Source organism: Colletotrichum tamarilloi, assembly GCF_030869305.1.
Source record: "Colletotrichum tamarilloi strain Tom-12 chromosome Unknown Scaffold_148.1, whole genome shotgun sequence".
NCBI lineage: Eukaryota > Fungi > Ascomycota > Sordariomycetes > Glomerellales > Glomerellaceae > Colletotrichum > Colletotrichum tamarilloi.
Window position 1 is genome coordinate 1 of NW_026849531.1, and position 12,378 is coordinate 12,378.

At 29.8% G+C, this 12,378-nt stretch overlaps 3 protein-coding genes across 3 annotated transcripts; 1 reads left to right on the top strand and 2 right to left on the bottom strand.

Annotated features, from left to right (window-relative positions):
• Positions 1–150: 150 nt before the first annotated feature.
• On the bottom strand, positions 151–309 carry CTAM01_15103 (uncharacterized protein; the record flags this gene model as incomplete). The annotated part of the gene is made up of 1 exon (XM_060531102.1): positions 151–309. A coding segment is annotated over one exon (159 nt), but the record flags the coding sequence as incomplete, so codon positions are not given.
• A 9,609-nt stretch (positions 310–9,918) lies between these two features.
• Positions 9,919–10,199, top strand: CTAM01_15104 (uncharacterized protein; the record flags this gene model as incomplete). Its single annotated transcript, XM_060531103.1, has 2 exons — positions 9,919–10,116; positions 10,179–10,199. 2 exons carry the CDS (start codon positions 9,919–9,921, stop codon positions 10,197–10,199), a joined length of 219 nt encoding a protein of 72 aa, XP_060374301.1.
• Positions 10,200–10,494: 295 nt separating this feature from the next.
• On the bottom strand, positions 10,495–12,309 carry CTAM01_15105 (aspartyl-tRNA synthetase; the record flags this gene model as incomplete). Its single annotated transcript, XM_060531104.1, has 3 exons — positions 10,495–11,090; positions 11,173–11,539; positions 11,596–12,309. The coding sequence occupies 3 exons, from the start codon at positions 12,307–12,309 to the stop codon at positions 10,495–10,497; spliced, it is 1,677 nt and encodes a 558-aa protein (XP_060374302.1).
• Positions 12,310–12,378: the final 69 nt, after the last annotated feature.

Below are 12,378 nucleotides of genomic sequence, written 5' to 3' on the forward strand. Positions count from 1 at the left end.
CTTTGATGGCGACGTAGAGGTTTCCGGAGAAAGGGCCAAATGGGCCAATATCTGCTGCTCTTCAGAGCTCGCAAAGATTCTTTCCATCCTCATCGCTTCCAACATCGCCCAAAGCTGCTCTCCATTCTTTTTAAAGTTTATAATAATAAACTAATTAGCTTTATAAAATAAATTTCTAAGCTTAGTAATAAGTAGTAAAGGATAATAATTCTTTTTTATAATTTTATTTAGTTTTTTATAGTTAATAATAAGTCTTAATTTTTTATTCTTTTTTAGTATAAAAAATAAGGGGAATTTTATAAGAGAATTTAATAGTTAAATATATCCCTTTTCGAGTTTCTTATTAATATATTCGTTAAGATACTTTTATTTTTTTTAATTTATTAAGTATATTAAATAGAACCTAGGCTATATTCCTTTTTTAAGTTCGATTTTTATATCCTAGTTATTATGTTTTAGTAATCCTATTTCTTTAAGTTCTATAAATAGCTTTATATATATTTAGTATTTTTTAAGTATAGTTTAGAGTTATTATAATCCTTAATCGTTATTACTACGTACGAACTTTTTAGAGCTTTTTACTATTTTAATAAAAGCTATATATTATACTTATTTTTATTTTTTAGGAATTATTAAAAATCTATTTAAACCCTTTTTTTTTTTAAGTTATTTAGTAACTAGATTTTTTTAAAGGACCTAGTTAGTAATTTAATCTATTTATAAGTTATATTTTTATAATTACGAGATTCTTAGGATAACGTTAATATTTTTAATCTCTATAATATTATATTATAATTATTCTAACTAATTATTAATATATATTAAGAAGTATACGGTTTTTTAATTAATATATTCGTAGTTATAATTAACTCGTTCTTTTTTTACTATTTATAATTAATATAAGTTATCTTTTTATACTTATAATAAGTTAAGTTTATTTACTATTTTTAATAAAATATAAGTTTTTTATATATTATTATTAATAATAGCATTTAGTTTTTATTTATAAATATTAAAGTTAATTCGTAAGTATATATCGTTATATTATTAGGTTATATATAAGAACTTTTTTTTTATTCTCGCTTTTTATCGTTTTTTTATAATTAGCTTTTTTAATTTTTTAATATATACTTTTTTTATTAAGTACTTTACTTACGTAGTTCTTATTATTCTTTTTATACTTTAGCCTTTTTAATATAATAAATTTAGTATTAGTTATGTTTATAGTCTTTTTATTTTATGTATTTACTATTAAAGTACTTTATAGGGAAGTTAGGGTCTGGACTGAATATTACTTTATTATTATTATTAAAGCTTAGTAATATCTAACTAAGTAGCTAGTCCTTTACGTAAATATCCCCGATAGGTTTATTATTACGTTTTTATAAGTAAAAATAGCTATCTTATTTATATACAAAATATAGGAAGCATTTATTATTTAAATACTTTATTTAAAATAATTCTTTATAAAAGGGGTCTTTGGGGTTAAATAGAGAATAGTTTTTATTTATATAAGGGGTTGTCGTAACCTTTTTACGTTCTTTAGTTTTATAAAACTAAATAATTTAGTTATTTTTAAATAAATAAATATATTTATATTATAATTTATTATTATCCTCTTTAGAGCTAGTATTATTAATACTAAGTAGTATTTTATAATCGATCTCTATTTAAGTACGTCGTTAAGTAATGTTACGAGGTTCGTCCGAATTATAAAATAATTTTATTTTATTAAAATAAAAAGAGCTAGTTCCTATTTTAATATTTTTTTTTTTAAAGTTAAAGTTAATTTTTTTTTTTTTATAATTCTGAAATTAAGAGTCGGTTTTTTAATTATTTCGATCTTATTTTTATATAAGAGGTTTTTGAGCTATTCTTTAATTTTATAAATAAATTTCTTATTACTATTTATTTTTTATATTATATAGATAGATTTAGTCGGGGTTTTATTTAAATTAAGTTCTTTTTTAAACTTAGTAAATTATTTTTAGTTTATATAGTTTCGTTATACTATATAAACGAGGCTATTTATAATTTTTTTTATATTAGGTCCTTTTTTTTTAAGTTTAAGGAGCTACTCCTTTATATTAACTAGGAGTCTTTATTTAATTCGTTTTTTAAAAAGGTAAAGTGTATTTTTTATAATAGGGTCTATTTTAGCTTTTTTTTTTATATTCTTATAAATTTAAGAGAGTATAGTAATATATTTAATATTATTTTTTTAAGAGTATAGGGTTAGTAGGTAGGTATTTTTTTTTTTATTATTATTACTAAAGTTTTAATAAATAGTATAGTATTATATCCGGATTATTTTATATTTTTAAGTTACTTAGGGTACTATTTTATTTATGTTTTATTATTTTAATAAGTAAAATAATTATTATCGTAGTAGGCTATTTATAAGAGTTATTTATAAAGTATTTCTTTATTTATAATATTAGCTCGTTTTTTTAAAATAAGTTAGTATTAAATATACTTAGGTTATTAATAATTTCTAGCTATATATCTTAGTTTATTATAGTTATAGTATTTAAAGTCCTTTTTTTATTATAGTTCTTTATATTTAGTAATACTAAGGTTTATAGGTCCTTTATATTACTTATAAAACGTGCTTTATTATTATTAATTCTTTAAGTTATTTTAGTAGTTACTTAGTAGTTTATTATAGTTTTAGTACTTTTTATTAGAATTAGTTTAAAAGCGTCGTACTTTTTTTTTTTTTTTATATTACTTATATAATTAAGTATTAATTTTAATAGCGAGCTCGACGTATTATAAGAATTCTATTAATATTTCTATTGTATTAAGTTTATTCTTAATTTTATTTTTTAGTTTTTAATAAAACGAAAAGATGCGGGTTTTTTTAATAGAATTGAGTTATATTACGAGTTTTTTAAACTCGGTAATATAGTACAAAGTAAACTTAGTTTATTAAAAGTTAGCTAGGTCTTTTTTAACTTATCGTTTTTTATTAAGGTTTTAAAATAGGGATTCGAGGGCGCTTTAAAATCCTACTATATTACTAAAAATATTCGTAGTTTCCTTTTTATAATAGGGTAGATAATCGTTATTATTAAGGAATTTTTTTTAAAAAGGTTCGAACTATTCTAGGGCCCGTTTTTTAAAAAAGGTTATTACGTAAATAACTCGTTTAGTTTTATTATAAAAGTTAATAATATAGAACGTTTAGTAAGTTCTAATTTAAATTAAAAATCCTTTAAAACGTTTAGTAATTTTATTAAAAATAGTAGGTATATTAAGTTTAAGTTTTTTTTACTTATCTATAAGAATCTTAATAATATTAGTAGCGGCCCAGAGGGTTCTAACTTCTTATTTTAAGTCGTTTATTTTTTTTTTTTTTTAATTTTTAAGTTAGTTATAGCTTTATTAATTATATTTTAGAGGGCGGTAATATTTTTATTATTTTTAACTAGAGTTATAGCTATTTAAGTAGAGTTATTATTAAAGAACTCTGCGAGTTCCTTATTTTATTTATTACTTTTTTTAATAGTACGTCGCATTTTTTTATAATTTACTTTTTTAAAAACTACGTTATTATTAAAATCGTAAGTAATATTAAGTATTTTATTATCCTTAACCCTAACTAGCTCGCTAATTAAGTTAACGGGTTATTTAGAGTTAAATAAAGGGGTACTTAGGGTTTTAAAAAATATTATCGTTCATTTTATTACTTAGTAAGTTTCGTAAAGTTAACTTACTAAATAAGAATAATTAAAGTATTATAGCTAGCTAATTATAATAAGTATATTAGTAAAAGTTAAAGTTATAAGTATTAAGTAAATAGTATCGTAGTTATAAATAGCTTTTTTAAAGCTATATTTATAAGTTATAAAATAAATAAGGCTTTAGTAATTAATTATAGTTTTATTAAAAGGGTTCTTAATAAAAATAGTTAAAAATAATTATAAGATTTAATACTAAGTTAATTATTAAAAAAGTTATAAAAAGTCTATTTTTAAGCCCGGCTTAAGTTTATATTATATATAAATCTTATTTTTAAATATATCCTTTATACTACTCTTATTTATTATTATTTAATTATTTACTAAACAGTCGTCCGTCCTACTTATTTATAATCGTCCGTCTTACTTATTTACGAGTATCCGTTTTTTATTTTATTATATAATCGTAATTACGTAACTTATTTATAGTTTTTCTATTTTAAGAGGAGTTATTCTAAATCCGTACTTCTATATATATAATATAATAGCTACTACAGGTCCTATGGGGCGAGGCCCTGGCTTTATTATGCGTATTAGGTCGTAATACTAGCCTCGTAGATATAGTCTCTATAATAAAAAATAAGGATATTATTTATATAAAAAAGAACTAAGACTTTTTTAGTAAAGTTTTAAAATAGGTACGGGTCCTCGCTTATAAATAAAAAACCTAGATTTTTAAAAATTAATACTAGCTCCTTATATTATAATAGTAAAGCGTTGTGGGCGCTATATATGGCCCGCTCGAGTTCTATATATATTCTTAGCTTATAAAAGCTATTTAGAAGTTTATAAATAATAAGGGGGTTACCTAGCTTTTTAATTACGTTTAAAAAAGCGTTTATAATATTATATTAATAGATTTCTAAATTAAATTAGGTAGTAATAGCTATAGCTACCCTAAACGTCTTAGTAGTTAGCGTTATTACATAGGTCTTTTTTAGGGGGTATCGTTTTTAAAAGTCCCTCTTAATATAAATTCTTATTTTACAACGATCGAAGTAATTATTATTATTAAGTTTATAATTAAATACTTATTTAAGGGGTATCGGCTTAGAAATAACCGACGCCCTACTAACTACTTTTTAAGTATTTATTTCTTTTAATTTTTAGATTTTTAACTATACTACTTTTATAAATTAACTTTTTAAAGGTTTTAGTATTTTAAAAATATCTTTCTACTTTTTTAGAGGGGTAATTAATTAATTTACGTAAATTTAATTAAATTAGACCGCGGTTAGTAAAACGTACTTTATTTTATTAATTATAGTATAGACGTAGTAATATAGCGTTTAATACCCCTAAATTACCTCGTTAATTACTTTTTACTAATTAGGTATATACGTATTAAAAAAAGAGTCCTAGTCTCTTTTTACTTAAGTATAAAAAGAATATTACTTAAATTGCTTTCGTTACCTTAGGTTTTAAATAAATACTTTTAGAGGTTAGTTTCTTAACTTTTAGTTTTATTTAATATACTTATTCTCTTCTTAGCTATATATATTAGTTATATTAAAGTTATTAATTAAGTTATTTATTATTTTTATTTTTTAATATAAGCTCGTTTATTAAAGGGGTTCGTTAGAGTTTAATTAAGTAAAAGGATCCTTTTTATAAGAGCTCTAAGAAGTCTTTATTTTTATTTATATATATATTACGTTTTTAATCCTCTTAGTAAAAGGATTAATTTCCTTTATAGCCTTATTTATTAACTTAGTTAGCTAAGTAAAGTTTATTTTTAACTCTAAACTTTTAAAATTTAGGGTTAATTTAAGAGTAAGTAGCTACTTATTTTATTTATTTAAAAACGAACTAAGCTTATTTATAGCCTTATTTATTTTTTATAAAGCGAGTATAAGTAGTAATAGCTACTTTTTATTATTAATTAATATAGCCTCTTTTTTATTTATAATTCTAAGTAATTAAAACTTAGGTTCGATTATTATAAGTAGTTATTAAATCTTATTTACTATAGCCCTCGATTTAAATAAACAAATTACGGTTTTAGTATTATTTTTTAAATAAAAAGCTATTTTATTAAACGTTATATTTTAAGTAATAATAATTTTTAAAAACGAGAGGATCTAGATTTTATATAAGTTATAAGCGTTCGTTATATAATTTACGAAGTACTTAATATATCCCCTCTATTTTATTTTAAAGCGTCTCTTATTAATTCCTTTTTTATAATCCTTTTTAAAAAAGTACGCTTTATAGCTATATATATACGTTTATTTTTAATAAGGACGTAAATTATAAATAAACTTTAATATATTTATTAATTATTACTACTTAAAATAGTAAGTAAACTAGATTTCCTTAGTTTAAACTAATAATAGCTAGTTAGTACGTTACTTAGGGCTAATATTATATAAGTAAGCTATAGCTAATATAATTTTTATTTAGAGTTCGTTTAGTAAGCTAGTTATTAATATTATATTAATTACTTTATTAATAATTTCTTAGTTAGCTCGTTCCCCTCTTCTATTTAGTTCTTTTATATATAGAAGAGTAATTTTTAAGTTTATTTTTAGTTCTTATACTTATATTTAAAAACGAGTTTTATTATTAATTATAATTATTATACGTTTTATATCTTATTAAATTTTATAAATAGCTATGCCCTTTTATATATATACTTATTATTTAAAAAAGTATAAGACCCTAAATATTATATTATAAGTCTTCATAACTTATAAGAAAATAAAGATCTTATTTAAATATTTATTTTTAATTAATATTAGCTACTTATTTTATTTATAAGCTAGTAGGTAATTAAAAAAGTTTTATAAGATCTTATAATAAAGTCGGGTTACTTTTCGTTTTAAGGTACGTTATAAAATAACCTATTTTATATAAGTAGTTATATAATATTAGTATTTTAAATAGCTTAGTTTTTTAATTTTTATTTCCTAAGCAGCTAAAACGAGCTTTTTAAGTATTATTAGTACGAGATATTTAGATTTAAAGTACTAGAGCTAAGTTATATCCGAACGGTTATTTTTTAATTAATATAAAAAATATAAGTACTATACGCTACGTATTAAAATTATATTAACGAGTAAAAACTAATTTCTAAGTAGAGAATAGGACGAATAGGGCTTATATTTTAAAAAAACTAAATTAACCTTCTTTTTAAACTACTTAATAATAACGTTCTTAAATTCGCTACTAAATTAAAAAGTATAATTAAAACCTAAGTACTAAATACTTATTTTTTAAAAGAGAGCTTTTAATATAACGTTTATATAGAAATTTTTAATAAAACCGATATTATAAAAAGTAAAATACTCTATCTTAGGCCCCTTTAGTTTTATAAAAATATTTTATACAATCCTCGTTCCCTTAGTAATAATAAAATAGGATATTGTTTTAGAGTCTATATTCTCTAAGCTATCGCTTTATTAAATAGAATCTAGTTTTAAAAGTAATTAATTATTAATAAGATAAATAGTACTATAGTTATTTATAACTATATTTTTAAAAAAGAAGTATAGGCTAATAAAGGGGATAAAAAAAATAATAAGATTATTATTTTTATTACCCTCCGTACTTAGCTTAAGGAGTAAACTAATATTAATAATTATAACTACGATATTTAAAGAGTAAGTCCCTTTAAAGTTCTTTTTATTACTTAGCTTATTAGTTTTAGTCGTTTTTTTAAATCGACCTTAGTTATTATTATTTTATTTAAGAAGGGGTTTTATATAAATTTAGCTTTTATAAGCGAGGTTAATATAAAAGTTAATATACTTTTCTTAGTTTAAATAAGAAATTATTTTCTAAGCCTCGTTATTACTTAGCTAAATATATTCTTATTTTATTTTACTTATTAAAATAAGCTTTACTTTTATATAATTTATTAGCTTTTAGTAATAGGACCCCTTATAAGGGTAGTTAATAAACGAGTTAAGAATTACTTTATTTTATTTAAGGGAATTTAAATAACTTATTAATATTATAAATATTATAAGGGTTCGTCTATAACTCTTATTATATACTACCTCTTTATATAATAAATTATTAAAAATCTTAGTATAATACCCTATATTAGAAATTACTTCCCTTTTTTTTTTTAATTTAATAATATTAGTAAGCTCTTAATTAGACTAATTTAGGGTAAAGTAACGTATAGTTATATAGAAAAAGGCTTTTAAAATAAGGGTACTTTAGATTTTAAGTAGCTTAAGTTATATTACTTAATAATAAGCTAAGAAAAAGTTTTTAATCTAAGTTAATAAGTTAATACTAAAATTTGCCCTGTTTATAACTACGTTAAATTCCTTTTTTATAATTATAAATAAATTAAAGTCGCTTAGTACGTACTTTTATTTAAAAACCCGGATTATAATATAAAAGGAGTAATTTAAAAAATTAATAAGTTCTTTTTTTGTATTTTCTAAAATTTCTTAAGTAATTATAAAAGAGATTTAGTAATTTATTAATTTATATAATTTCTTTTTTTAAAAATAAGAGATTATTTTAAATACGGTTTACTAAATAAAAGAGGTATATTTTTTAATAAAACGTGCTTAGTTTACTATTACGGCCTTTAGTTTTATTAAAATAACTAGTTACTTAATTCGATCGTTTCTAATTAAAGGTTCGACTATAGTCTTACTTTTTAATTATTTAGTCTATTATTAAATAAACTCCTTAAGTTTTCGTTAATATTTAGTTAAAGCCGTTTTATATACTTAATCTTAAGTAGTATTTTATATTTTAATATACTCCTTAATTAAAAGAATAGACTTTATAAAGAGTAACGGATTTAATAAAAAAGTATAGTTATTTAAATTTAAAAAGTCCTAAACGTCCTTTAACTAAGCCTTAATTCGTAAAGCGAAGTATTATTTTAGCTAGTTTCGCTAATAATTAAGCTTTTACTTAAGAGTATTAGTAGTCTTTTTAAAAAATATTAGTTTACTCAAAATTAAGCTTAACGACTATAATAGGGATTAAATAATATTATAAAAAAGGATATAGTAAACCGCAGTCCCTAAGAAGTAACTTTTTAATAGAGGTATAGGGGTCTAAGTTAGAGCTGGGCTTATAACTGTCGTACAAAAACGGAACCGTAATTGCCGGCCAGCAATTACGCCTTATTTACCACACATATATAATCCTAATTGGCGAGAATCTATGCATCAATCGGGAGAGGTCATCAATATAAGAGCAAGTGGAAGCTTTCGATGCCAAGATTGTTTCCTGTGTAAGTGGCTCTAACGTTCAAAGTGCGTCCGGTGGAACACTTCTAACTGCGCGTGGTCATGGCCACTCATGACTTTCTAGTCGACCAAGTCCTTGGTTCTAAGCAAGTGCTATAAAGCACCTGCAGAGAACCAGGCGGTCAATTGTGTACATAATGCAACTGTGAGTTCAAATCACGACAACAGTCACTCAAAATATCCTACGAAAATGATACTTGTACTGCCAAAGTAGTAGCGATAACACTATTCCCAAGGTTGAAGACCTCGGAGACTGGTTGCCGATGCATGCAGCTCTGCAGCGATATTTCCCGCGGGTTATCAGGCCATGATTAATCTAGAGTCATCTGGGAAATAATTCCATATGACCCCCCAGTAGACAAGATAATTCTAGCCCCGAATAATCCATGGAAATAAGCAGTCCACCCAAAAGCCATGCTGAGTCGCTGACTAGCTTCAATGTAAACCCAGTTCCACCAATGTGGTCGTGATTAGGACGGAGCTCTCCATACTTTATATGACCAGGCTAGTTCCCGATAACGTAAGAGCGCAGGTTGCTCCCAGCTGAACAGCCCATTCGCTTCAACCATGTAGAAAAGATATGCGCTGGCTAGTGTTCTGCCACAGCTTGCGAGGCTATGATCAATATAATTAAGTTCAAAAGGGAGGCCCGTACATGACTCGAATACCACTTCTCATGAAAAATCACCGAGCTTCTCTCCCCGAAACCACCAGGGGGTTTGACGATGCGGATTTGCGGCCCCTAGTCCAAACCTCAATGCGTAGAATACGGGGGGAAAAAAAAACAAATACGAAACCGAGTAAGGAGAGCGTTCCTGGTTGTATAAATGGTTGGGAGGGACCTCTCAGCTATATCCGTTCCCTCCTACTAGCTCTCCGGACCAACCAGTCAAGACCCAAAGAAAGTTTTTAGCTCTGATCACCAACTCACTCGCTTTGATTCGATCATCATGCAATTCGCAACTCTTCTCGCATTCGTAGCCGCGCTGGCCTCGCCCGCGATCGCGGCCTCATGCAGACCATACAACAACCCGGGCATGATGGAAGGCAACTCCTGCACCGCCAGAGAATCCTGCCCCTGGGGACAGAGATTCGGGGAGATCAAGGGGTACAACTTTGGCGATGCTGGCAAGCCGTGTTCTGTTGACGTAAGACACGAAATTAGCACGGGAAATCAGGTCATATCTGAATTTTGCTGACACTTATTCAGTTCACCTGCTGTACTCGGTAAAAGCGTCAGGAGGATTGCATATCGAGGCGAGAAGAAGGCAGACTCCTTTCGGACGTCAGCATCGACGGGAACAAACCATATTGTCAATTGCTTCACATCGGGTGTAGGAAGCCTCGGAGTGCATCTTCAGAATTGTTGATTCTTCTACATAAGACATAAGCGCTAGAATTTGAGTCATCTTGACTTTTTCGCCTTCAGCGTCCGCAACATGGCCGAACGTGACACATTTCATTATCCATATCGAAGAACGCCACTCCTTTTGATCCACAGAGACTCAAAGCCCTTATGGAACGCCTTACGGCAAAAGTCTCTTGGGCGTACGAGGGTAGTACGCCGCCAGGTGGACACTGGGTAGAGCCAGGAACCAAGCAACCACACGGTCGAGACCGATGCCACCACCACCGTGGGGTGGCACACCAACCTGACGGAACACCGTGAGGTACTCCTTGATTCCGGCGCTCTCAGGGTCGATGCCCTTGGCGCGAATGCGCTCCTCGAGCTCAGCCGGGTCGTTGATACGCTGGCCTCCGGAGAGAACCTCCTGGCCACGGATGAAGAAATCGAAAGCGTTCGTTACGCGAGTGCCCTCACCAGTCGTGGTGCCGGCGTCGTCAAGCTTGGCATAGAACGGGCGTGCCGTCTCGGGGAATTTGTCGATGACGTAGAAGTCGGTGTTGTACTTCTTGCGCACGACCTCTCCGAGGGCCTTTTCTTGAGGGGTGCTCATGTCCTCATCGTCACGAACGTTGGCGAATTCGGCGGGGCCCTCTTCGCGAAGAAGCTTCTGGGCCTCGGCAAAGGTCAAGCGGACCTCCTTGCCGGGCTCGGGAAGGAGGAGGGGCTCGGAGTGGTAAACAGATCGGACGGTCTCAATCTCGTCGGCGCAGCGCTCTGTAGCAACAAGAACCATGGTTAGCATTTGCAAATGAACGAATCTTTGACATTAAGGACTTCGGAATGGTTGTCAACTCACCCTGAATGCCACGGAAGATGGACAGCAGGACGCCCTCCAGGACGGTAAGGACCTCGGTGTAAGACTGCTTGATTTCCATCTCCACATCAAGACCGGTGAACTCGGTCATATGTCTCGGGGTGTTGGAGTTCTCGGCTCTGAAAACGGGGCCAATGCTGAACACACGCTCTCTGCCACCTGCAATTTCAAATTGCTTGTAGAACTGGGGTGATTGGGCGAGGAAAGCCTCCTCGCCGAAGTATGCGAATCGGAAAACGTTACCGCCACCTTCGGAGGCTGCGCCGATGAGGCAGGGAGGCTCGAATTCCTTGAACTTCTGGTTCTCGAGGTATGACCGGAAGATCTTCTTCACTTCGATACGGATATCCTGTGCCGGTATCGTCAGTAAAATCATTTGAAGCTTGGTCTTGAGTACAAACGTACGGCAATGGCCTGCTGGACGGGAGCGCGCTTGTGCATGGCAATGTTGTCGAGATGGGTAAGCATTGTCGCGGAGGGCACCGTGTTTGTGTTCTCGGCAGCTTTCTCTTTCTCCGCTTCAGCGTCGGCGACGGGTGCCTTCTCGTCGCTGAAGTTGACGATGGGCTGACTGGCAGCTCCCATGGTCATGCCAAGCATGGCGGGGGCCGGTGCGAGGACGAAGCACTTGGTGATGTGGAGCTCCAGACCAGAAACCCGGCAACTCTTGACGGGCTCAAGAGGCTGCTTCACCTTGGCCTCAACAACCACATAACTCTCGGGGTTGATGCTGGTGATCCACTTGACCATGCGGCGACTGACAATGGGCTCCTCGTCAGAGGCCATGACAACACCCTGGATGTTCCAGTTACCTCCCTTGCGAAGCTCGACGAAGCCCATCTTGGCACTCTGAACACGAGAGTTCTGAAGCCATGCACGGACAATGACGGTCTTGCCATTGTTGGAGTCGTTCAGCTCGCGGATTTCGACTTCTTCGGCATCCTTGCTGAAGACAGGCTTGGTGCCGTAGTTGTCCTGGGCGGGGTCGTCCTCGAGAGTGACTGCGGCGGCTTGCTGGGCGAGCTCTGCCGCACGCGCAGCCTTCATGGCCTCCTTCTTGGCCTTGGCCTCGGCCTTCTTCGCGCCCTTCTTGGACGTCGGTGCTGCTTCGTCGGCCATGATGCTGAGATTTGTCGTTATTGGTGGTTGAGCTAGACACACGATCAGGCGTGAAATTGAGGGGTAAGG